General features: G+C 34.5%; 1 protein-coding gene across 2 annotated transcripts in view; it reads left to right on the top strand.

Annotated features, from left to right (window-relative positions):
* The window catches only part of susd2 (sushi domain containing 2), a 54253-nt gene that overhangs the window by 22206 nt on the left and 7240 nt on the right, over window positions 1-24807 (top strand). For both annotated transcript variants that reach the window (XR_015491047.1, XM_087253308.1), the window contains exons 13-15: window positions 1029-1307; window positions 3354-3530; window positions 16669-16765. Coding sequence is in view for 1 of the 2 variants with exons in the window: in XM_087253308.1 (XP_087109434.1) it covers window positions 1029-1307; window positions 3354-3530; window positions 16669-16765 (553 nt within the window). In the remaining variant the exon portion in view is untranslated. The remainder of the gene's footprint in view (window positions 1-1028; window positions 1308-3353; window positions 3531-16668; window positions 16766-24807) is intronic.

Raw genomic sequence — 24807 nt, 5'->3', positions numbered from 1 at the left:
CTTTCAGAATACTTGTGATGTTAAAAGAAATACACATTTTTGACAAATAAATAAGCACAAAATTGCAACTATAACATTTCTTTTAAAAATGTTTTTATGTTTTCTAAATTAATTATTTAATTGCGTTTCTTTTAGGGAGTTATAGGCAGGATCAGTGGCCAGTGAAAAGAAAGCAATATGGCTAATACTGTTAGAATATGCAGTCGACTAATTTAGAGTTGGTTTTATTGTAATCTTAAGTCATAAAACTAGTTTTATAATTTTAAATATTTAGTTTTATGACTTAAAATTATAATAGAAGAGCCACTGACCTACCTGTAACTTTTTAAAAGAAACACAATTAAATATTTAATAAAAAAAAAAACTGTAATTTTAAAGTAAGAATGAAATAAAAATGGCATTTTAAAATTATTAATAAATGTATTATTTATAAAAAGTTTTTTTTTTTTGTTTCTTTAAAAAGGAGAACAATAGTTTTTTGCCTTGGTGGAAAACTGAGGGAAGTCACAAAATAATATATAAAATAATAATAATAATAATAATAACAATAATAATAATAATAATAATTATTATTATTATTATTATTGTTGTTGTTGTTGTTGTTGTTGTTGTTGTTCTTATTATTATTTATATAAAAGTGTTGCATTTATTTGCTTTGATTGTTGTTGTTTTGTCATTTGTTTGGTTACAATGTAAAAACCCTTACAAACCATCTACATTTATTGTCTTCATAATATTTAACAAACAGAATGTTGCTGCAAAGCAGATCTGCATTTGATTGTGATGGAAGATAAATTTAGGCCATGAAAACTGATCACTGAACTTACAGCAGCTACAGATTCCTGCCCTAACTGAATTCAGTTATAGCAGTAAACAAGTACAAGAGCAACTGATTAAACCTGAGAGCAGGGGTTAATCCAGTAAAGCTGTGGAAAAATGTAAAGATAACGTGACAGACCAGTCATGAGGAAACATGAAGGTCAGGCTGGACTTTTTTTTCCTCAAAATCTTGTTTTTGTTTTGTCCAGGGGCCATCACCAATGAGACTTCACTGTTCACTTACGACACAAACCACCTTCTGAATGAATATTATTATGCTCCAAAGCACGATCCGTCGTTTATCCCAAACTTCTCCATGACCGAAGACCCTGAGGATCCTCTTGTGGAGGCGACGCTGAGGCTGTGTTCAGGAGACGGGGCTGACTTCTGCAAATATGACGCCCTGAGCATGAGGAGTCTGAAGCAAGGCAACGCCACACTGAGGGCCTACAGGAGCCACACAGACACACAGACTGCACTGGAACCTGGTGAGATTGAGCTTTTTTTCTTCATTATTCTTAGCTGTTGGGTAAGTTGCTTAAAAAAAGTCATAAATTCCTAATTAGAGCAATAAATTGTATTTAAAATTTCTAATTACTTTATTCAATTTAATTCACCTTTATTTGTATAGCGCTTTTACAGTGTAGATTGTGTCAAAGCAGCTTCACATAGAAGATCATAGTAAATTGATCAGTTCAGTTTATGTCAGTGTGGTTAATAATCACTACTGAGAGTCCAAACACTGAAGAGCAAATCCATCGATGCGCGCAGCTCTACAGATCCCGAACCATGCAAGCTAGTGGCGACAGCGAAAAGGAAAAAACTTCACCAATTGGCGAAAGGGAAGAATTAAAAAAAACCTCAAGAGAAACCAGGCTCAGTTGGGCATGGCCATTTCTCCACTGGCTAAACGTCTTATGCGTTTTTGTCTGAAAAAGTTTAATTAAGTCAGTTACTTAAAGTAATTTAATTATTTGCAGAAACAAGGTTTTTTATTTGGAAATATGCTCGTTTTACATCTTCAGTAGAGTTAAACAGTTGAATTTTACTATTTTTGAGTCCGTTTAGCCAATATATTGGTCTGGCGGGAGCACTTTTAGCTTAGCTTAGCATAGATCATTGAAATTATGTTTAAATTTTCTAGTTAGTTTGTCTGAAAAGTCATTTCATTAAAGTCGATTATTCATTCTTTTTTTTTCGGTTTAGTCCTTTCATTAATCTGGGGTCGCCACAGCGGAATGAACCACCAACTTATCCAGCAACCCATCACTGGGAAACATCTATATACACTCATTCACACACATACGCTGCGTACAATTTAGCCTTCCCAATTCACCTTTAACATGTCTTTGGACTGTGGGGAAAACCAGAGCACCCAGAAGAAACCCACGCGAACACGGAGAGAACATGCAAACTCCATACAGAAATGCCAACTGACCCAGCCGAATTGAGGCTTGAACCAGCGACCTTCTTGCTGTGAGGCAATCATGCTACTCACTGCGCCACTGTGACGCCAAAAGTCGATTATTCAAAAAGTAATTTAATTATTTGATGAAACAAGGTTTTTTATTTGGAAATATGCTCGTTTTACATCTTCGCTAGAGTTAAACAGTTGAATTTAACCATTTTTGAGTCCATTCAGCTGATCTCAGGGTCTGGCAGGAGCGCTTTTAGCTTAGCTTAGCATAGATCATTAAATTATGTTTTAATTTTCTTGTTACTTAATAACTAACTAATAATTGAAATCTTTAATAGGCAGTGTTATAACCTAAAGAAACACTCTTTTTTTCTTTTTTAGTTTTACATCTCTGGTTGAGTTTTTACACTTTTTTTTTTTGAGTCCATTCAGCCGATCTCAGGGTCTGGCGTGAGCGCTTTGAGTTTAGCTTAGCAAAGATCATTGAATTGGATTAGACCATTTGCATCTCGCTCAAAAAAAATATATAGTTGCCAGTGGCTTACTTTTATTACCGACATTTTTCTGACCATTTAATATTTCATCATTAAACCTGACAATGTATGATCAAATTACTGGAACTGCAGCATTTTTGTAGTTTAATTTTGTAACCCATCTTACTTATTACAAATAATGTTTTCAAAATTATAAGATTATTTTTATTAAAATTATTTATTAATTTTTAAAATAATACTAATAGTAGCATAATAATAATGATGATGATGATAATAATGAAAAAATAATAAACTGATTTTAAAAAGATAATTATTTAATTTAACACGTGGTTAATAAAGAACATTGTTTTATTTTCCTGAATATCCCTTAAAATCCTGCTCACTGTGGTCACCTGAAACTTTTACTTGAACAGACCTTTACAACATGCTTATTGAAATGTTATGTTACCTTGTGAGAAAAGATCGATGGCAGCATTGAGTGACATCACATCAATAAGAATTGGCTGAACTTTAAACTTCATTGCATATTTATTATCTCTAATCTTATCTCAGTTATAAAGCATTAGAGACGTGCTAATGATCTGACTGTTATCAGTATGGTTTTTATGGTTCTGTGATTTCAGTTCAGTCCTGCGGTTGGTTGTCTCCACCAAACCACGGTCAGAAAGAAGGAACCCTGTACCTGGAGGGGGCGACGGTCTCATTTTCATGCAACAGAGGATATGGTCTCTTTGGGTCTCAGAATCGCACCTGTCAAGCAGACGGGACGTGGTCTGGACAGGACACTCACTGTGTGGCTGGTAAGTAAAAGTGCACTGGGAGAATTACAACTCAGCCTCATATTGTTCTTACCACTAGATGGCAGTGTTTCTCTATTTTCATGCTGTTTTGTGGTAAATTTGTCAATCTTTTCTATTCTGAAGGCCTCATCCATCCCTACACCCTATTCATTTTAAGGGGGAATTCTGTAATCTAGAATGAGATTTGAAGGGATGAAGGTTTTAGGGGACAAAGCAAATTTCCTTCAGAACACATTTCTGCAACTTTTTGGTTGTCATCATCACCCCATTACATTTTTAAGTATTTTTCACCAACACCTAAAAATGTGCTGTTACTTATGGATGCCCGTTTTGCCACTAAATGAAAAATAAAAAGTCAAAAAAGTTGCAATTTTGAGTAATAGAGTCATAATTGTAAGATAAAGTTGAGCTATAAAGTCAGAATTCCGACTCTTAAATTAAATTAGTATATTACTGTTTTTATTTATATATATATATATATATATATATATATATATATATATATATATATATATGTGTGTGTATATATATATATATATATATATATGTATATATATATATATATATATATATATATATATATATATATATATATATATATATATATATATATATATATATATATATATATATATATATATATATACATATATATATATATATATATATATATATATATACATATACATATATATATATATATATATATATACATATATATATATATATATATATATATATATATACATATACATATACATATATATATATATATATATATATACATATATATATATATATTTATATATATGTATATGTATATATATATATATATATATATATATATATATATATATATATATATATATATATATATATATATATATGTATATATATATATATATATATATATATGTATATGTATATATATATATATATATATATATGTGTGTGTGTGTGTGTGTGTGTGTGTGTGTGTGTGTGTGTGTGTATGTATATATATGTGTGTGTGTGTATATATATATATATATACATATATACACACACACACACACACACACACACACATATATATATATATATATATATATATATATATATACGTGTGTGTGTGTGTGTGTGTGTGTGTGTGTGTGTGTGTATACACACACAAAAAAAGGTAGTTTTCCAGCAGAAACTATTTCAACAGAACTTCTTTTTTTTTTAATTTTGCACAACCCTAGTAGTTCATTCACATCTGAAGCTGACATCAAAACAACAGAAACTGTTGCTACTTCACACATGTCACTTTAGAGCTAGTGTTTGAATGTTTCTCTAGTGTAATATCTAAAGCTATGATAAAACAGGTGACTTTGCTGACATTTTAAGATTATAAGACTGAACAGCATGAAATGCCATAAGTTCACATAGATTTCACAGTATTTCTCTGTTGCTATCTGGATATTGCAATAATTAACCCCAAAAAAGCCAAAGCAAAGCAAACACTACCAGACTATGGTATAAACGCATCACTACAACAAATAAAAGAGAGTTTTAGAATGATTTGTTCAGCTGTAGTTTAAATCGAGTTTTTCTCCTTTATGGGCTTATTAAGTGGTCTCTGTTGCCATCTTGTGGCAGAACATCAACTGTCTTTGCTCTGCTCAGTATGACAGGTTGATGAATGCTGAAGCGTTGCATCTCCAAAATTTTAAATATTTAAAATGGGCACTCTCCTTATAAATGATAGTTGCACTCTAAATAGCTACATTCTCGACTAAAAATCCTCAAGTACATTATGTTGTCCAACAGCTGCAATATTTGCCAAACTGTAGTGAGTTTAGAGATTTAGAGATAGATGGATGGATGGATAGATCGATCCTTTTTGTGGATAATAGCTCATTTTGCACACACAGGCTTGAAATAAATAACCATCTTACTGACCCCAACGTTTTGAATGATCATTTTAGGTTTCATAAGGTCTAAAAAGAGTCTCCTCTCATCATTGATCCGTGATTCACACGGACAGACAAATCAAATCAAGTCATCTTTATGTCTGTAGAGCTTTTTACTTTAGTTTGTGTCAAAGCAGCTGAATAACAGAGAATAAAAATCCATAACATTTTAGATTGTGAACATATTCAGCATATTAAACAGACAGAGAAGAAGGCAAGTGCAGCAGTCACGCAGGCCGACCTGGATGTACTTGCGCTTGTTAACTCTTGACCCCTTGGTCTCATTAGAGCAGAACGGCATACTTCCCCTCGATAGGCATCTACAGGACGGATCTGTTCAGAATCTGATCTGGACGCTCTCCATTAAACACATGAAGGGTTGATCTGCTCCACAGCTGCTGAGAATTCATCCCCTGCCGGCCTTTTTGGGGGTTCACCGGAGCCAAAACAAAGCAAAAACACAAGTTTATAAAACACACCTGTGAGTCAAACCATCTGCCCAGTGCAAGCTAATGAAAACAATTTGATCATTTGTATCGAGGGGGAAATTATTCACATAAAAGTAAACATGGTATTGTTGCTATGAAGCTTGTAGTATGTCAAACATGATTTTGATCAGTGTTTGCCGTTCATTTGTTGGTATTAAAAGCACATTGGATACAGAAATCAATAAATTAGCTTAATTGATAAATGATTGCTAAGTGTATCCAGTTTAATAATCATATTTTCCTTAAAGTACAAATGAAGGAACAGGAACAGCAATGTTTCTCAAAATTTTCTGCTATTCCCAACTTTGAAGGTGTTCCATGCCCTCTACCTTTCCCCAGTCACCAAAACAAAATGGCTGGTCATGTTGGTCTGTTATGTTTTTTCTCTTATTCACGGTTATCCTTTTTTTTTTTTTTTTCATGTCAAATGTATTCATTTTGAACTTTTATAGGCACTACTAGGGTTGTGCAAAATTTTAAAGAAAAAAAAAAGTTCTGTTGGAATTGTTTCTGCTGAAAACTACCTTATTATGATTCTTACTATAGCTCTAGAGGCGTAGTTGCAAGCGTACAAGTTTGCAACGCAGTTTGTGACTGTTCATTGGAACGGTGCATTTGGGGAACGTTAAATCAATTAACTGTTTGTAACGACCCAACTTGCGTCCTTAGTTTGCTAATGATGGTTTTCGGAAACGCACCCCTGTATGAATGTTTGGGACCAACTTCCATCATGAATTACTTGTAAAAACTCCTGGAAATGTCTTGGAAAAAGGTTTCTAATAAAGAGCAGGAACTCCGCAAATATAAATAAGATATATTTAAGTCTTTGCGGCGAGGAGCAAAGTTTCTTAAGCATCAAAAATGGTCCACATTTAATAGTTTATTAAACAATACAACAGGAGTAAAAGCAAATGTTCCGGCTATGGTTGCCTTTGTCAGTGTAATGATTAATTTTCTCATGATGCTCATGCACTCATTTCTGGTGTTCACAATCAGCTGAGTCACAGATCTCATTTTAGTCTCATTAGTCTCACATCATAAGACTGAATAAAAAAGTTATACATGGATTAAAAAAAATTTAATGAATAATAAAAAAATTAAATATCTAAATGAATATCATTTGAGACCGTTTTGTTTATTTCCTTTTCTTTTTCTTTCTTTATTTTTTTGTTTATTTTATTTGATGTTTTTAAAAATTTTCTGCTTGAAGTATTGTTGAGTGTGGATAATCTTTGTTGCTCTGTTTACACTATCAGGATTTCTTAACATTTTTCAGTTTTTCTCATCCACTACCATCATATACTTTATTGTCCTTGAGACGTAAGACCAGTTTGGTAGGGTTTGTTATTAACAAAAGTAATTTCTCAGTTGTCAAGAAGGATTCAGACAGATCCGCTCTAGTTAGCATGAAAGTACGACCTACAGATAACCTCCCACCATACATGTACATCTTTCCATTCTCATAGTATGGCTGTACTGCCGTTGAGCACGTCTATAGTCATTATCTTTGTTTTGAAGGCTTGGACGTCCCAGACTGGCGCTTTCAAGTGCTGACGTGTGATAGTGTCTTCGTAAGCGACAGCTCCACCTTCACTTGAATGCACAGTCCCACTAAAACTGTTTACTCCCATGTTTTATGTCAATGTGGGGGTCTCAGTGATCTTTTTCCCTCTTATCTGTTTCTCTACTTTCTCTCTCTCTCTCCCTTTCTTGCTCTGTCCTTCTCTTTCTTTTGTTTTGGCTACCGGCTGATAAAGGTTGACATCCTAGCCCACATCCCCGTTAAGCATGTCAGCGACGCAGGGATCAAAGAGCTGCCCAGGCCTGTAATTGACTTCCCATTACAGAGCGCTGAACCCCCAGCAAATAACCCTCAACCGTTTTGTTATTTGCATGCATTCCAGCGCAGCTCGCATTCAGACGAGCTAAAAGCAGGAAAGTGAGGGTGAAATGAAGGGAGTGAAATGTGCAGGTTAATAAGATGGACAATCGTGCAGGTTTGTGTGCAACTAAAACTGACAATTATTGTAAATATCTGTGAATTATTTCGTCAAGTGATCACATATGCAAGGCAAGTCCGAAATTTTTAATAGCCCTGGCATATTGTGAGTTAAAGTTGCTTTTTTGAGCCAGCAAGTGTTTTGGAGGTTGACAGTGACACAGGCTTCCTCCACATGATAAGACGATGTGCAAAAGGCATTATTGTTAAAAAAATATACATTTCTCATCTTTTGAACAAAAACTTAAAGTCAGAATTTTCAAGGTTTATGAATAATTTTGGGTTCGACTGTATAATATCACAGTCATAGCAGTGATATTATACTGCATGGAGACGTGCTTTGTCTCGATGCCGCAAGACGAGTGCCTTAGTGCCCCAGCAGCACCGATATACAGCCATATCGCAATGCTACAAGTGTGATATTGCGTATATTCAACAATTCGATGGCATAATCGTGTGTATAAAAAAAGAGAGTCTCAAAACCCTTTTGTACGAGAAACTACTTTCTTCCACCATTCATTCACATGATTGTCAGAACGGCAGAAAAAGTTGCTAACTCACAAACATCACTTCGGAACTAGTATTTGAATAATTCTCTAGCGTAATGCCTAAAGTGATGACCTAAAAGACAATTTTGCTTACACAATTTTGCTCAATCACATCTAGATTGTAATGCTAAACGGCATGAAATGCCATCAATCTACAGAGATTTCCCAGTATTTCTCTGTTGAAATCGAGATTTCACAAAAATTAATGCAGAAAAAGCCAAAGCAAAGCAAACACTACTAGATTGCTATCGTATAAATACAGCACTACAACATGCACAATAGAGAGATCAACTTGGAATGTCACTTACCTGTTTTATAATAATTTGTTCAGCTGTAGTTTAAAATTTGGAGATTTTTCTCCCTCTAATGACTTATTATGTGGTCACTAGGGTTGTAACGGTATGAATTTTTTACGGTATGATAATCGTCTAAAACAATACCACGGTTTGACGGTTTCACGGTATACAGTATTAAATAGTAACTCTCATAGCAAAGACCCTGAAAAGAATAAGAACACGTTTTCTGACTGAACAAAGGTTTTATTTCAACAAACTTTTGAAAGAACCATTTTAATAGAACTATAGAAGTCTTTTATAAAAATAAACTTAAAAATCTCCCATTTTAATAAATTAAATTAGAAGGAATAAACAAGCAAGGTCTTTTAAGATTAGACAAAAATAAACTTAAACTGTCCTTCCTGATAAGCAGGATAAATGGGAGACCAAAAGTGCAATACCAAGTTTATGGCTGTAAACATGTATTTAAAGCGTTGTTTTTTTCAGTCTAGGTTGTGATGAAGAAATGTAAGCATGTTGAGATTTTCAGGACCTTATCTTGACCGCTGAGGTGAGAGAATGTGTCCACTTGTACAATGAACAAATAAAAAAATAAGAAAATAATAAATAATGTGTCAAAGTCCAAATAAACATGGTGCAAATCCTCAGTAAAAAAATAGATATAAATATTTACTATACTATAAATAGTTACATAACGAAACTAGATTCAATATGGAACATCCTTAGGTTTTATGTGCCAGCATGGATATGGTTGTCTGTGGATATGGATTTGGATGTGGTTGTATGCAATGCAGACAAACAGCTGCACCTTCATTTGTGTCTTTTGAAAACAGCAAGAGCAGCAGTTCGTCTTTGCTGTGTCACTGTTTTGTCATGTTTCTTTGCTGCTGTGCATGCAAAAGTACTTAGTATGAGAATTATTTCATGCAAAACTTTTTTTTTTTTTTTTTTTTTGCGTTTTATTTAGCCGCGCAGAAATGTATGCCTATCTCTCATTCCGTGTTGTTCTAAAAGCTCAGTGTTGGTCCACAAACAAAAGTGAAACCTATGCTTATTGGTTGTGATATAGCGAGTTTGAACCAATCTGGGCATGGAGGAGGGACAATGCATCAATGTATCATGTCTGGTTTGTCCGGAGACACAGTGACGAGCGTTTCTTTGTCAAATCAGCGTTGTCAAATTTTGATGACGTAACCGCACTGATTCCGGAGCCTCTGAAAGTCGGCGAATGTTATGTGATACAGCACTGGAAAGCTGAGACTCTCTTCTTTATGCCAATCTTTGAATTGTATGAATCGGATCAGCGGATCAAAAGTTATTAAACATTTAAGAGCAATACTTATTTTTAGCCGCGGGCGGCTGTCTCGGTCTTTAAGGGTTAAAACCGTTGATATGCAATTGTTCATGGTATGATAATCGTGCACGTTCAAATCGTGGTAAACCGTCATACCGGTATATTGTTACAACCCTAGTGGTCACCTTGTGGCGGAATGTCAACCGTCAATTTTTTTTGCCCTGCTCAATATGACACGTTGATATCCGCCAATGCACTGAATCTCTGAAAATTATACAAATATATTTTACAATAGGCACTATCTTTATAAATAAACTGCATATTTACAATCTACAATCTAATATATAATCACACATAATTGAAAACAAAATTATTTGTATTTGCCCTGCTGTGAATTATTTTTAAAATATTTTCCAGGTGTCCTAAAAGAGAGAATATTTTTAACAGATTTTTAAATGTAATATTTTTAATAACAGGGCGGTGCGATGCCGCAGTTGGTAGCGCTGTCACCTCACAACAAGAAGGTCGCTGGTTCGATCTTTGGCTGGATCAGTTGGCATTTCTGTGTGGAGTTTGCATGTTCTCCTCGTGTTCGTGTGGGTTTGCTCCGTGTGCTCTGGTTTCCCCCACAGTCCAAAGACACATGCTATAGGTGAATTAGGAAGGCTAAATTGTCTGTAGTGAATGAGTGTGTACGGATGTTTCCCAGTGATGAGTTGCAACTGGAAGGGCATCTTCTGTTTAAAACATATGCTAGATAAGTTTTTGGTTCATTTCGCTGTGGTGACCCTGGATTAATAAAGGGACTAAGCTGAAAAGAAAATAAATGAATGAATGATTTTTATTAATTAATGTCCTAAAGTTCAATTTAAAGGGCCATGACACCCCCCACTTTCGGTTAAAGTCTACTTCAGAATTTTTTCAAAAGATGCATGATTAATGGGCGTGGAGCTCCGCGAGCATCGGGCAGGAGTGGGCGTGGCCAGCAGGGGAGATCGTGAGCGAACGAAGCTAGCTCACAAAATGAGACAAACCGTGAGGAGACGCATGAGTTTATAGTTTACAAAGTTAAAATGCAAAGAAATAAATAGTGATTTAATGCCCTGCTACATTTGTTATTCGTAATTTCATATACACATAACCACAATTTATATAATTATAAAGATAAGTGTGTTCATGTAAACACTATAAATGAGGACTTCTCCCTCAATCCCCGTATCCAGCAGACTCAGGGCAGCAGGTCTCCTGTCCTGTCTATTTTAACCATTAGCCCTGCTGGTAATCTGGAGGATTTAGGCAAACACAGCAGCACAGTGATGTGTCTGAATGTGAATGAACTCCTGATAAAAGACAGCGTCCGCTTTTCTCTAATTCTCGTGCTGCTCTCCCGACAAAAATGCTTGCAGCACACACACACACCGCTTTGCTGTATGATCGGCCCTGACAAGATCGTGGGGGAAAACATGCAACAAACCGCGTGGATCATGGAAAAAACGCATATGAGCCTTCATGAACGGCTAAGTACTGTGTGCCCGTGCCGTGGGTCCGTGACGTGTCTCACAGCTCGGGCTTGACTCTGGCAGGTCTGGCAGGTCTCATGAATAATTAAGCAGCCGGCTCTTCTCATAGGATAAGAAAACTCCGCTATGAATAATAATGAGAAACCGACACGTCATCATTGCACTTGCAGTACTGCACTATGTCGCCGATTTTGATCCCGCCCCAAAAATCATTTTAAAACCGAAAGCTGAAATTAGCTGTCAAAAGCTCAAAATTATCCAGTTTTCCCCACAATTAAAGCTGACAGGTGCTAACATTGTCTTAACTGATGCTCAACACACACACATCTGTTAATATAAAAAAAAGTTATCCAGGGTGTCCTGAACCTTTAAGGACTTAAATAGGTTATAATGTCATTGAGGTAAATATTTTGGAAAGATTGATTTTCATAGGAGGGCTAATAAATTTACCTTCTATTACACATATACATACACTCACTGGCCACTGTATTAGGTACACCTCTCCAACTGCTTGTTATCGCAAATTTCTAATCAGCCAATCACATGGCAACAACTCAATGCATTTAGGCATGTAGACATGGTCAAGACGATCTGCTGCAGTTTAAACAGAGCGTCAGAATGGGGGAAAAAAGTTTATTTAAGTAACTTTGAATGTGGCATGGTTGTTGGTGCCAGACGGTCTGGTCTGAGTATTTCAGAAACTGCTGATCTACTGGGATTTTCACGCACAACCATCTCTAGGGTTTACAGAAAATGATCTGAAAAAGAGAAAATATCCAGTGAGCGACAGTTCTGTGGGTGCAAATACCTTGTTGATGCCAGAGGTCAGAGGACAATGGCCAGACTGGTTCCAGCTGATAGAAAGGCAACAGTAACTCAAATAACCACTCATTACAACTGAGGTATGCAGAAGAGCATCTCTGAACACACAACAAGTCCAACCTTGAGGCGGATGGGCTACAGCAGCAGAAAACCACACTGTGCAACTCCTGTCAGGTAAGAACAGGAAACTAAGGCTACAATTAGCACAGGCTCACCAAAATTGGACAATAGAAGATTGGAAAAACTTTGCCTGGCCTGGTTCTATTTCTGCTGCGACATTTATATGGTAGGGTCAAAATTTAGCATTGACAACATGAAAGCATGGATCCATCCTGCCTTGTATCAATGATTAAGGCTGGTGGTGGTGGTGTAATGGTGTGGGGGAAATTTTCTTGCCACACTTTGGACCCATTTGTACCAATTGAGCATCATGTCAACACCACAGCCTTTTTTAAGTATTGTTGCTGACCATGTCCATCCCTTTATGACCACAGCGCACCCATCTTCTGATGGCTACTTTCAGCAGGATAATAAAGCGTGACTCATCTCAGACTGGTTTCTTGAACCGGTACTTGTAAGGTGTACCTAATAAAGTGGCCAGTGAGTGTATGTATAAACAGTACATACATACAGTTCATACTGTTCATATGTATATAGTTTGCAAAAGGAGGACCAAAAATAATCTACAATGAAATTTCTGTTTGATAGTTGTCATTTTGATTATCATCTTTTTTGATGATGTATCTCAGCTCAGCACTCAGCTTTAAGAGTTAAAATGTTCTTTTTTGTTGTTTTGAACGGCATGAAGCCCATCTGGACTCTGTGTATATGAATGTGCGTCACTGCACTGCAGATGCCCTGAATCTCAACATATGGCACTGATGCTGTACCGCTTTGTCAAATTACACTGGTTATAACTCTCTATCCGTTAAAGAGGTACAAGATGGGAGAAAGGGGGCTATAGGGAAGGGATGAAGTCTATTAAGACGAGCCGTGAATGTAAAAAAAAGAATCATCTCTAGTTCCAGGAACACAGAGAGAAATATTTATATTCACAGAGGACACTCGCATATGATCGCACAACCCAATGAGACAGTCACAGACCCAGGAGGACGCAGAACAGAGCGAGACAGGAGGGGGCATGAAGAAATGACCGACACAGCCGCAAGAAAAAAAAAATACGATGTGACAGATTGAACTCAGCGGCGGAGAGAGAAGTAATATGATTCAGAATAAAGCTGACAGCGCGACTTTAGCCGCTAACTTGCTCTTTTTCATGTCATCAGCAGTGGTCCAGATCACCTGCAGCCTCTATAGTGCATTTAAGGAGTTCGAAAAACAAGCATAAACTGTGAGGGATGAACTGTTGACATCAGGACCCTGTTGATTTAAAAGCACCATAGAATGAAATACGGATATACCTAGGCATCGCTGAATAGTAAGAATTCAGTACATGAAAATAACATACCGTGAGCTTCAGACAACATTGTTTCCTCATTCTCATGTAAATCTTGTCAATGTAAAATCCTGGTGAAAATGGGCCAGTTGGAACAAAACACAGCAGGGGCACAACTACACATTACACAGTACATTTCACAGTTCCTAACACAACTGAAATAGTATGAAGTGGTAAAAGTATAAGTACAAATGTATAAATACATTTGTTTGGTCACAAAGAATTACATCTCATCCCAACCCAAATTTCTTTTCAATTTCATTTTACTCACTAAAGAATTATAGCACCTTGACATGGCTTGCTTCTGTACTTTTTGTACATTTGTGAAAACAACATGGATCTTGATGAAAGTATTATTAAACATTTCAGTTCCATAAAATGTGAATATTCTGACTATTTGTTCATGTGTCGGTTTTAACAGGGTTAAGAATCGTTATGATGAAGTATATAAAATTTGTATAATTTTACAAATTATAAAAAAAGTATATTGAATTTTTGATCTAGGCAATGCAGTGGAGCGGTAGGTAAGACTTCTCGCCTCACAGCAAGAAGGTTGCTGGTTCGAACCTCGGCTCAGTTGACGTTTCTGTTTGGAGTTTGCATGTTCTCCCTGCCTTTGCGTGGGTTTCCTCCGGGTGCTCCGGTTTCCCCCACAGTCCAAAGACATGCGGTACAGGTGAATTGGGTAGGCTAAATTGTTCGTAGTGTATGAGTGTGTGTGTAAATGTGTGTGTGGATGTTTCCCAGAGATGGATTGCGGCTGGGAGGGCATCCGCTGCGTAAAAACTTGCTGGATAAGTTTGCGGTTGATTCCGCTGTGGCGACCACAGATGAATACAGGGACTAAGCCAAAAAGAAAATGAATGAATGAATTTTTGATCCAAATATTTTCCATTTTATCTGAAGTATATATTGTGGTCTGTGCTTACATAAACATACATTTTGTGTGGTCCCTTTTATTTTGCCAAATTAATTAATAATACATAATAATAATTTTTTTTTTCTAGATTAATCTTACAACTTTTGACCTCAGCTGTACTGTATGTATTATTTGATAGTTTATTTTGATAAAAAAAAAATCTAAACAGTTACATCCACATGAACACTTCACACTTGGCTGTGTGACTGCATGTTATTGTGTTAAATGATTTTGAATTATATGTGCCAACGTATGCAACTCATGGTATAATATTTTTATATATATATATACAAAATTATACTCGTATAAAATGCAAATAAACATTTAAAAAACGTTTAAACAGACCATCTGCAGTGCGAGGATAAAGAACACGCCTACTCCATTCGGCCTCTTTACTTTCTCTTTACTTTTACTCTTTACTCCTTTCATGGAGTAAGGAAAGAGTGTTGTATGCACTTCACTGAAGACAATTATTAGCCTACATATTTAATTTTGTTTGTTAAGCAACAAACTTTTGAAAGATTTGTTTCAAAACTATTTCTAAATTTAGTTCTAATTTCAAGCAAACAAATAAATGAACAATAATAATGAAGTGTGGTCAAGAAAACTGAGTTTTATCCAAATACTCGAAATATTCAAAAATAGCATTGTGCCAACAAAACACCTTTACCCACCTCCTTTTTAGACCAGCACACCCATGACTGTACAAAGTAGCGCAATTGGATTTGCTAAACAAAACGTAAAAATTAGGATTGCGCTAATCCTAAAATAGCAACAGATAGCGCCAAACACGTCTTGCGCTAAGTGTATGATGGGGCCCTCTGTCTTCTGTGAACACAAGGAAAGATATACTAAACAATGTCATAGAGGGAAAAAGCAGGCATTGCCTTTCGTATTTTTTTTTCCTACTTTGAATGTGAGGCGATGTTGTTATCATTTTTTCAGAATAACTTTTTTTTTTGTTCAAACAAAAAAATTATTATAGAAGTTTAGAAGCACTGTAGTGTGAGGAAATGTTGAGGTGAACTGTCCCTTTTATTAACAACTTAAGGAAGTTTGGGGACATTTGAGTCTGTGTTTGTTTCCTTCAATGTTGAAACAACATGAAAGATCACCTAAGAAATGTCTGACATGTCAGGAATTTAACCTGAGGCTGAAGGAGGTTTGTGGTTGTAATAAAAAAGTTTTAATTTGCATTGGAAAGCTCCACTAATCATTGAACCATTTTTCTCTTGAATAATGAATCTTGATGAAAAGAAGAGCAAGTTTAGGCACTACAGTATGTGTTACTTGTTGTATTCCCCCTTTTTTTTCATTTACTGTACTTCGAATGAAGGTCTGCTAAATCAATAAATGTACGTATTTCAAATGTATTGAGAAATACATGTACTGTATCTTACACAAAATATTTGAGTATTTTTAGAGTATAATGGAGACTTTATTGCACCTTTTACACTGCTTCATGGGAGTGGGCGGAGTTAAATACGACTATGATTAGTGGGATGTTCTGTAGAGCATAATGGGTAATGTAGTTTTGTGCACAATTTCCAACAATCTCAAAGCTCACAACAGATGTTTACACTGAAAAAATGTATTTTTTGCTAAATTGTAGCAAACAATTTATATGGGCTATTTTTGAACAAATTAAATTTAGTAACATTCAACTTAATTTGTTTTTTAAATTCAGCTCATATAAACTGTTTGCAATCACATACCTTAAAAATTAGTAAATCCAATGAATTATTATTTCAATGTACTTTAAGTTTTATCATTTATTTTTAAAATAAATTTCCTTTGAATGATTATCGTGTTGTTGCTTTTTTTGGTTTTGTTTGTATTTAATGTATTAATTTTATTTACAGAAAACACGCTGGCCATCGTCTTGGGGAGTGTGGGTGCTGTGCTGGCGTTGGTTGTCATGGTTATAGCGATCATTGTATACTCAAAGAAGCAGAAAAAGTGAGTCAAAATGTTTTTTATTCGAAGTTGTTCCTATTAATTGATTTATGAGTTCAGTAATGCTTCAGACAGGAAAGTACGTTCTGTAATTTACACACTATGGCTAGTTATCAGGGCTTGACAACACAATCAGACAAATGTGGGTAGATTTCAGCTCTGGTGTGTTAGTCAGATGCTCCCACTAGCCACTTTGGCTGGTTGAAAATATTTTGTAAATTGTTTTCTTAAAAGCAGGGCTCCACAATAAAGATGGTCCAATATTCGTCCAAAAGTGATCTTGTAATTGAGAAGCAGCACGACTGACAACAATAATTGTGTTCGCGCGAACAAAGGAAAGCAGATGGGATACCGAGAGGATAATCACTTGTGCATACTATGATGTGATGCCTGCGACTGTTGAAAAAGCATGTGCGCTCCTGCTTACTTGCGCGAAGCAACCATGCTTGAAAATGCAACTGGTGCGATCAGTTCTCTGTGAAATAGACAGCACCCACAGTCCTGCTGCTTTCAAGAGCTCCAGATTTCAAAAAATAAATCCTTATGTAAGCAGCAGTGGTTGCTGCTTTCGCTTAAAACATTTTTGAACAGATTATTAATGGGCCAATCGTAACAGTGTGCACGTGATCATCTCTTCATTATCATCTGCTTTCTTTTGCTTGGTTATTTTTGTAAATATAGTTGAATTATCATTGTTGTTACAATAACATTGCTTTAATAGGGGATTAACTAATATATGTGTAGTTAACTGGTGATCAAGGTTATTATAGGAAATGAAAACAAACAAAAAAAGAAAACTGGAATTGAAAAAAACATTTTCGTTAATAAAATAAACCTAGAACTAAACTGTACTCACAGTACTCACTACAATTATAGCAAAAACATCCTTCGTTTCAGTCTTTGTAAATGTAAGCCGTAAGCCTTTTACAACTAAATTAATTACTTCGCAATGCCAGTTTTACGCCAGGTGTTTGAGTCGTACGGCACCTCAGAGTCTCTAATCCTGTCAGTCCTCGCTGTTGCTCCCTACAAAAACAAGGACTTTACATGAGATATGAGACCTTTAGCCAGCACAAATTACTGTTTTAGACACATGACAATTATTAATTGTTAAATTGTTAATTGTTAATTATTAATTGTTAAATTGTGTAGTTGTTTTTTATAGAACGGTTTTGTTAAATAAAAAGTGCATGCATACAGCTAAATTTAGCTTGTTTTAACACATTAATTCAAATTCATGGCTATGAAATAATAATTCATTTATTTATGGTGTAGTCAGAGATAAATTTGGTAAATCCTTAATTTTGAGCTCTGAAATGTCATGTGAAATAAAAACTAATTGCAATGTGACATATGAAAGCACAACCCATTTGCTCATGCACATTGAGCAAGCTTATACAATACACGACACAAAAAGTGAAATTTACATTTAGTCATTTAGCAGACGCTTTTATCCAAAGCGACTTACAAATGAGGACAAGGAAGCAATTTACACAACTATAAGAGCAACAATGAATAAGTGCAAGAGGCAAGTTTCAGGTCTGTAAAGTCTAAGAAGGAAAGCATTAGTATATATATATATATATATATATATATATATATATATATATATATATATATATAATTTATTTATTTATTTATTTATTTTTTGAGTACAGTTAGTGGTATATACAGAGAGGCAATTGCAGATTAGGAAGTGAAGTGGAGACTAAATAGTTAAGGTTTTTAGTCGTTTCTTGAAAACAGCGAGTGACTGTGCCGAAATAAATGAGGAGGCATGGCGACAAAACACAATAATATCAAGTCGTTTTAGCATGTCAAAGTCAAATTTATGGATATAAAATATATTTTCCAACAATAAAGTTGTGGCTAGTGAAAATGGCGAGTGGCTAGAAATGTCTGAAATCTACTAGCCACAGGGGCTGGTGATCAAAAAAATTGTCAAGCCCTGATAATTAAATATATATATATATATATATATATATATACAGTATATATACAGTATATATATATATATATATATATATATATATATATATATATACATACATATATACATAGGCCAAATGTATTGCATTCTAGAAAGCATGTCATTTATTATGTTGCTTATGACTTAATTTCTTTCAAGTCACAACATATGACATTTTAGAGAACTTTAATGATGATTGTTTTCCGTAAATTTACAATGAACAGAGACCGAATCCTAGTTGTGGTTCCCAAGTCATACTGATTTTTATTTAAGTTCCCATAATGTCAAACTGTTATTATTCAAGCAGTTTGCCTTCAGTGTCACATGATCCTTCAGAAGCTATTTTGAATTAATGTGACAACAAAAAAATAACAAATATTATACTGCCCTAAAAGCACCTTTTAAGGATTCATGTGCGATCATTTAAAGGGCACCTATTTTATCCCGTTTTCAAGATTTTCAAGTCGTTTGTGTCTCCTAAATGTGTCTGTAAAGTTTCAGCTCAAAAAACCCATCAGATTATTTATTATACTATTTTAAATCAGCGAAATTAGGCGTTGTTATGGCATTGTAGCTGTTTTTGTTGCCTGTACCTTTAAAGCTGGTTCTCCCTGCCCACCGTTCCCATGTGCGTGTCAGAGCTGTAGCCTTCACGTAGATAAACAGCACAGTGACAGACAAGAATGAAGTAGATCTCCCTTAATACAGTGAGAACTTTATTAACGGTTATTTGTTAAATGTGTTGTGGAGCTAATTCAAGCCTTTCTGCAACGATGAGTTACACACAATGTTGTTATAAAGTTCGCTTACGTGCACGCGCTCTTACACGCATTTAGTATTGCACAGTTTTTGTACGGCTAATATGACAGGATACGCGTTAATATCCACTGCTGTATGGATATTCGTTATGTTAACACACAAAAAAAACCTGATTTAAGTCCAAAAACCAGAGTTAAAATATCTTCTTTTATAATTGTACTCACACTATGCGGCTGTGATGATGAATTGTGTTGTGATTTTACTGTATTTTTTACAAAAATGTTTTATAAACGTTTTAAACTTGTAAAACTCATTTCATGAGATGTAGATGATCACAGAGAGCTGAACAGAACTTTTAATCCCAGTTGCTTTGCGCACATCGTATCTTGTTAATATGATTATACATGTTACTACGATGACATATGCATTAATACATGTCTGTCAATCAATTCGGTGGGCGGGGAAACTGCACTCTTATGTCACTTTGCGGTGGGCCTCAAAATAGGAGGGATTTGGCAGTGACACATTATACCTATACAGCTTAAAAATTATAATAATTCAATTCTCCAAAGCAGACTGTAAAAATATCTGTAAATTAACAGTTTCTGTATTTTATGATTCACAAGTGTTTCCTATGTATTTATGGTAGTGAATTGCATTATGGGATGTTGATCTCTGCTCTGTCGACTGTTGATGTTAAAAATTAATCTCTACGGTTTAACAAAGTAACTTTTATTGACATTTTAGTAGTTTGAAATGTACTAGAAATAGTGTATAGAGATACAAGTCTGTAAAATAACAGAAAATGTTATTGAATGGTATTGTTAATGGTAGTTTATTTTGTAGCGTAATAAACAACATCAACCCAGACAATATATCACTTTAAACCAGGGGTGTCCAAAGTCGGTCCTGGAGGTCTGGTGTCCTGCTGAATTTAGCTCCAACCTCCTTCAACACACCTGCCAGGAAGTTTCTAGTATATCTAGTAAGAACTTGATTAGCTGGTTCAGGTGTGTTTGATTAGGGTTGGAGCTAAACTCTCCAAGACACTGGTGCTCCAGGACCAAGTGTGGACACCCCTGCTTTAAACTATTAAAACTTTCCAAGGTTAAAAGTTGCTGGAAGAAGCATCAAGGTCTCATAATGCAACTCAAAAGCATGAATAAATGAGGAAAAATAGAAACATGAATCACAAAATAGGGAAAACTGCTAATTTATGAATATTGTTTATTACCGTGCATGTCTTTTGTGTCAATTGATGGTCAATATGTAATGTAACAACAAAACATTGTGTTTTGAATAAGCCTGCGAATATTTTCAAGAGAATTACCGCAGTCGGACTGGTTTCCTCTGCTGTGGGTAATTTATGTGAACACATCAATCGTAAGTGTCATGTCACATTTCGTTTGAACTTTCCAACAGAAACTGTTCATGTCACATATAATCTTGATATATGACGAAGATGAAGTCATAAAGCTCACCTGGGACAGGAAACTCCTATATATCTTCTTAACAGAAGACATCAGAGACATATGATAGGACTGTTTTCCGGTGCAAATGCATGATTTGTAGTCTTTCTGTGTGTGTATATACGAAAAATGACAATAATTAATATTAGTAATTAATTAGTGATGTTATAGGGCTGAACTGAGTCTTTATGTCATCAAATAGAAGAAAAAATATATAATAATAAGTCCACTTGAAAAGTCTCAATTTCTCAGGATTTAATGGGTTTATTAGGAGTAAAATGTTTAATATTTGTTTTTTATAAAGGTAACGTTTCTTTTTCCTTGTGTCTTTTTTTCTTCAGAGAATGACTATTAGTTTGATTTAGAAATGCTTTCATTTGTGATTGAAAATCAGGATTATTAAACTGAATATTGCTTTATTAACACTTCTAATGTAAAAAGCATTGATATTGTAAAGTCTGAAATGAATGTAAACACATCTTAAAACATGGCAGCTTTTGGTAGCTTTACTATAAAGTAGTGCTGTCAGGATTTTACTGAATAAAGCAAACAGTTTATTTATTCATTTATTTAGACTGTAAACCCCTATAAGTTAAGTTAACTCGAACTGTTTAAGAAAACTGATTGCAACAAACCATTTAATTAAATTACATTTTGAAACAAAATAGTTTGAGTCAGGGGCGTAACGAACATTTTAAAAGTAGGGAACACTTGAATAATTCCCAAAGGTTACGTTCATATCATTATTAATTACCTGTTTCTAAATGGTTTGTCGCTAAAAGTGAGGGGGACGTTTATTTATTTATTATATTTTTTATTTTTTTCATTTATTTTATTTTATTTATGTACTTATTTATTTTATTTTAATTAATTAATTAATTCATTCATTCATTTTATTTATTTATTTATTTTTATTAGTTTATTTTTTTTCACACATGCACAAAAATAAAATATATAAACCCAGAGTAACTTGACATTTTTGTTTCCTTAATATTGTTCAGTTATACAGTAGATAAACAGATATGTCAAAATATAATACAGTTAATAGTTTCTATACTTAATAGAATAGATAAAAGTGTAAATGATCGAGCAAAATATTGTCACGTTTTAAATTACTTTAAAAAAAAAACTTGATAAATAGCTTAAACGGTTTAATTAGATAGTGGCTTATAATACCAACTAATCAGTATTTTAGAGCCGATTCTTAAATACTGTCTTTTTAAAATAGCAGCAAATTATTCTCACTCTATTTATGACTGACAAGACTTTTAATTTATACTTTTTGTTTTTTATATAAAACATTGTTACACTGAACCAGTTTCCATATTTTATGTTGTTTGTTTATTTAATGGTTGTGAATTGCATTATGGGACCTTGATTGCTGCCCTGTTGACTTTTGATGGTAAAATTCAGCTCTACAGTTTAACAAAGTGACTTTTATTGACATTTTATTAGTTATATATATAGGGTATAGGGTATATTAAATAATATACAGAGCAATAAGTCTGTAAAAACAGCAGATGTATTTTTGTACTGTAATATACAACACTAACTCAGACAATATATCACTTTAAACTATTAAAAATGTTAATAAAATTCACTTTTACCAACTTTACAAGGTTAAAAGTTGTTGGAAAAAAGATTAAGGATCCATAATGAAATTCGAAAGCATAAATAAATGGAGGAAAATATAAAATAAAAACATCAAGCACAAAATATGGATATCTTTTTACAGTGTATAATTCTCTGTGGGGCGATAGCTTCTGAACTATTACAAATAAAATCAAAACATTTATTTATTTAGTCAAGTCAAGTCAGCTTAAACCATTTTCACAAATAACCCCAGTACATAATTATCCTCAACATTTAAAAAAAACAATACGGAAAACAACATTAACCGCCTTTCCACACAGGCGCTCTAGCTCTCCTCACTCCAGTAATTTCCCCGGGTTGTGCAGCCTCCAGCTCTCAGTCAGATCATGTCTAGAGTTTCAGCTCTGGGAGGTAAAGTGTCTCACCTGCCCCTCATAAAGCCATCTCTCTGTCATCCTGTGGGGGAAGGAAACCAGAGAGCGCACCTGTACTGGGGGCTGTGTGTCCTTACAAATCACACACACACACACACACACACACACACACACACACTCACCGGCCCTTATATTTGTGAACTTAGAGGTAAGAAAGCAAAGCCACTCAATGTATACGCAGGTATGCGTGTGTGTTACTCACAGGCCTGTTACTGATTCAGTGTCTTTCTGTCTTCATGCTTGTGCACTTCAGATAAGCCTTCAAATATGCACCCAAGATAAAATAGCTTTGATTATAAGTGCATTATTCATTTAATGCACTTGCCAGTTGGTTTTACTTTATCAGTATACTGATATTGCAGTAATGTGAAAATGACCATGTTACATACTGTCTGTATAAGCACTGTCTAATTCCTTAGGATGTTAATGAAGCATATTTTGTTATTTGTGTGTGTCTCGGGCAACTTTTGATCTTGAAAAGCTTAAGCTTTATTGATATTTTTAGTATTTTGTGAAAATAAGATATATAATATTTCTAATATCGATAGTTTCAAACTGCTAAAAATGTGCTAAAGATTACTTTGCTTGTACTGCAGTTTTCCATTTTCAATGTCAAAAGATTTCAAGGTCCAATAATGCAGTTTAAAAGTGTAAATAAGCAAAAACACCTGTGAATCACTAAATATGGAAACTTATTTTTTACAGTGTATTCTTCTGAGGAATATAGCTTGTAAACATTACCATGTATTCAAGTCATTCTGCTACATTTGTGGATATACCCAGGAACTGTTTTCTTGCAGGACAACGGTGCTACATAATTGAAACATAAATACAAAAAACACTGGACATAAGAGCATAACATATACTTTAAGATACTTAACTATGCACATAAGAGTCTATTCAAGTTCTGCATTGTGTGAGAAGAATCCATTAGTCTGTGTACATAAAGGGACAAAAAGAGTTTGTTTTCTAGAACAAATATTTAAACTTTCTCAAAAAAATTAAACAAGATTATTTTACTAGAGAAGTGGATCTGTGTTTTAACCTTTCTTTTTAGAGAATACAGCTCAAGGTTTTTAAATATACTAGCCTTTTCATCCTGCTAAGAAGAAATTTGATTACATTTTGATAAAGCTTATAATGAAAATGTGAAAACAGACATGGGAATATACACACACACACACACACACACACACACACAGAGCAGGTTCAGTATATTCAGTTTATTTAAGTGCCGTACATGTTAACCAACTGAATGTTGTTTGTTATTTGTGTCCAAATTGTTAGATGCAGCAAATTTATTGTGTTGGTGTCTGCTTTTGAGGTGGGATATATTTAAAGGTAGAGAAAGGTTTCGTGATATGGTTGGATTTAAGGGTTGGTTAATGGGTAGGGTTAGAGTCAACAGTATAATTATAGGTGGAATTAGAGGAACTAATTTCGTCATTACAGCGCACGCACTACATTTTGATTTATTTTTTGCACATTTTTAGTTACAAAACTGTAGTTTAAGTCAAGTTTCACTTTTTAAAGTAAATATCATCCATGGAATATCATATTTGCTCATGTTATGTAAAATGTTGTTTTTTCATACATTTTACATTGTCGTTTGGCATTCACATTGCATTTCTGTTTCAGATTATTTATTTATTTTAGTTTACACTTTGACACTGAATGAATCCACACCTTTAAAGTCTATGCTTTACAGAAGGACATTTAGGTAAACAAAAAAGTAAATATATTAGGCAATCTGAAATACAATGACTAACTGAACACACTGACCCCAATTCCTGGCACACAATACACAACAACAGTAAGAGT

Source organism: Danio rerio, chromosome 5 (genome assembly GCF_052040795.2).
Source record: "Danio rerio strain M-AB ecotype USA chromosome 5, GRCz13ab, whole genome shotgun sequence".
Lineage (NCBI taxonomy): Eukaryota > Metazoa > Chordata > Actinopteri > Cypriniformes > Danionidae > Danio > Danio rerio.
Note: the sequence above shows the minus strand (reverse complement) of the source record. Positions and strands in the feature narration are given on the sequence as shown.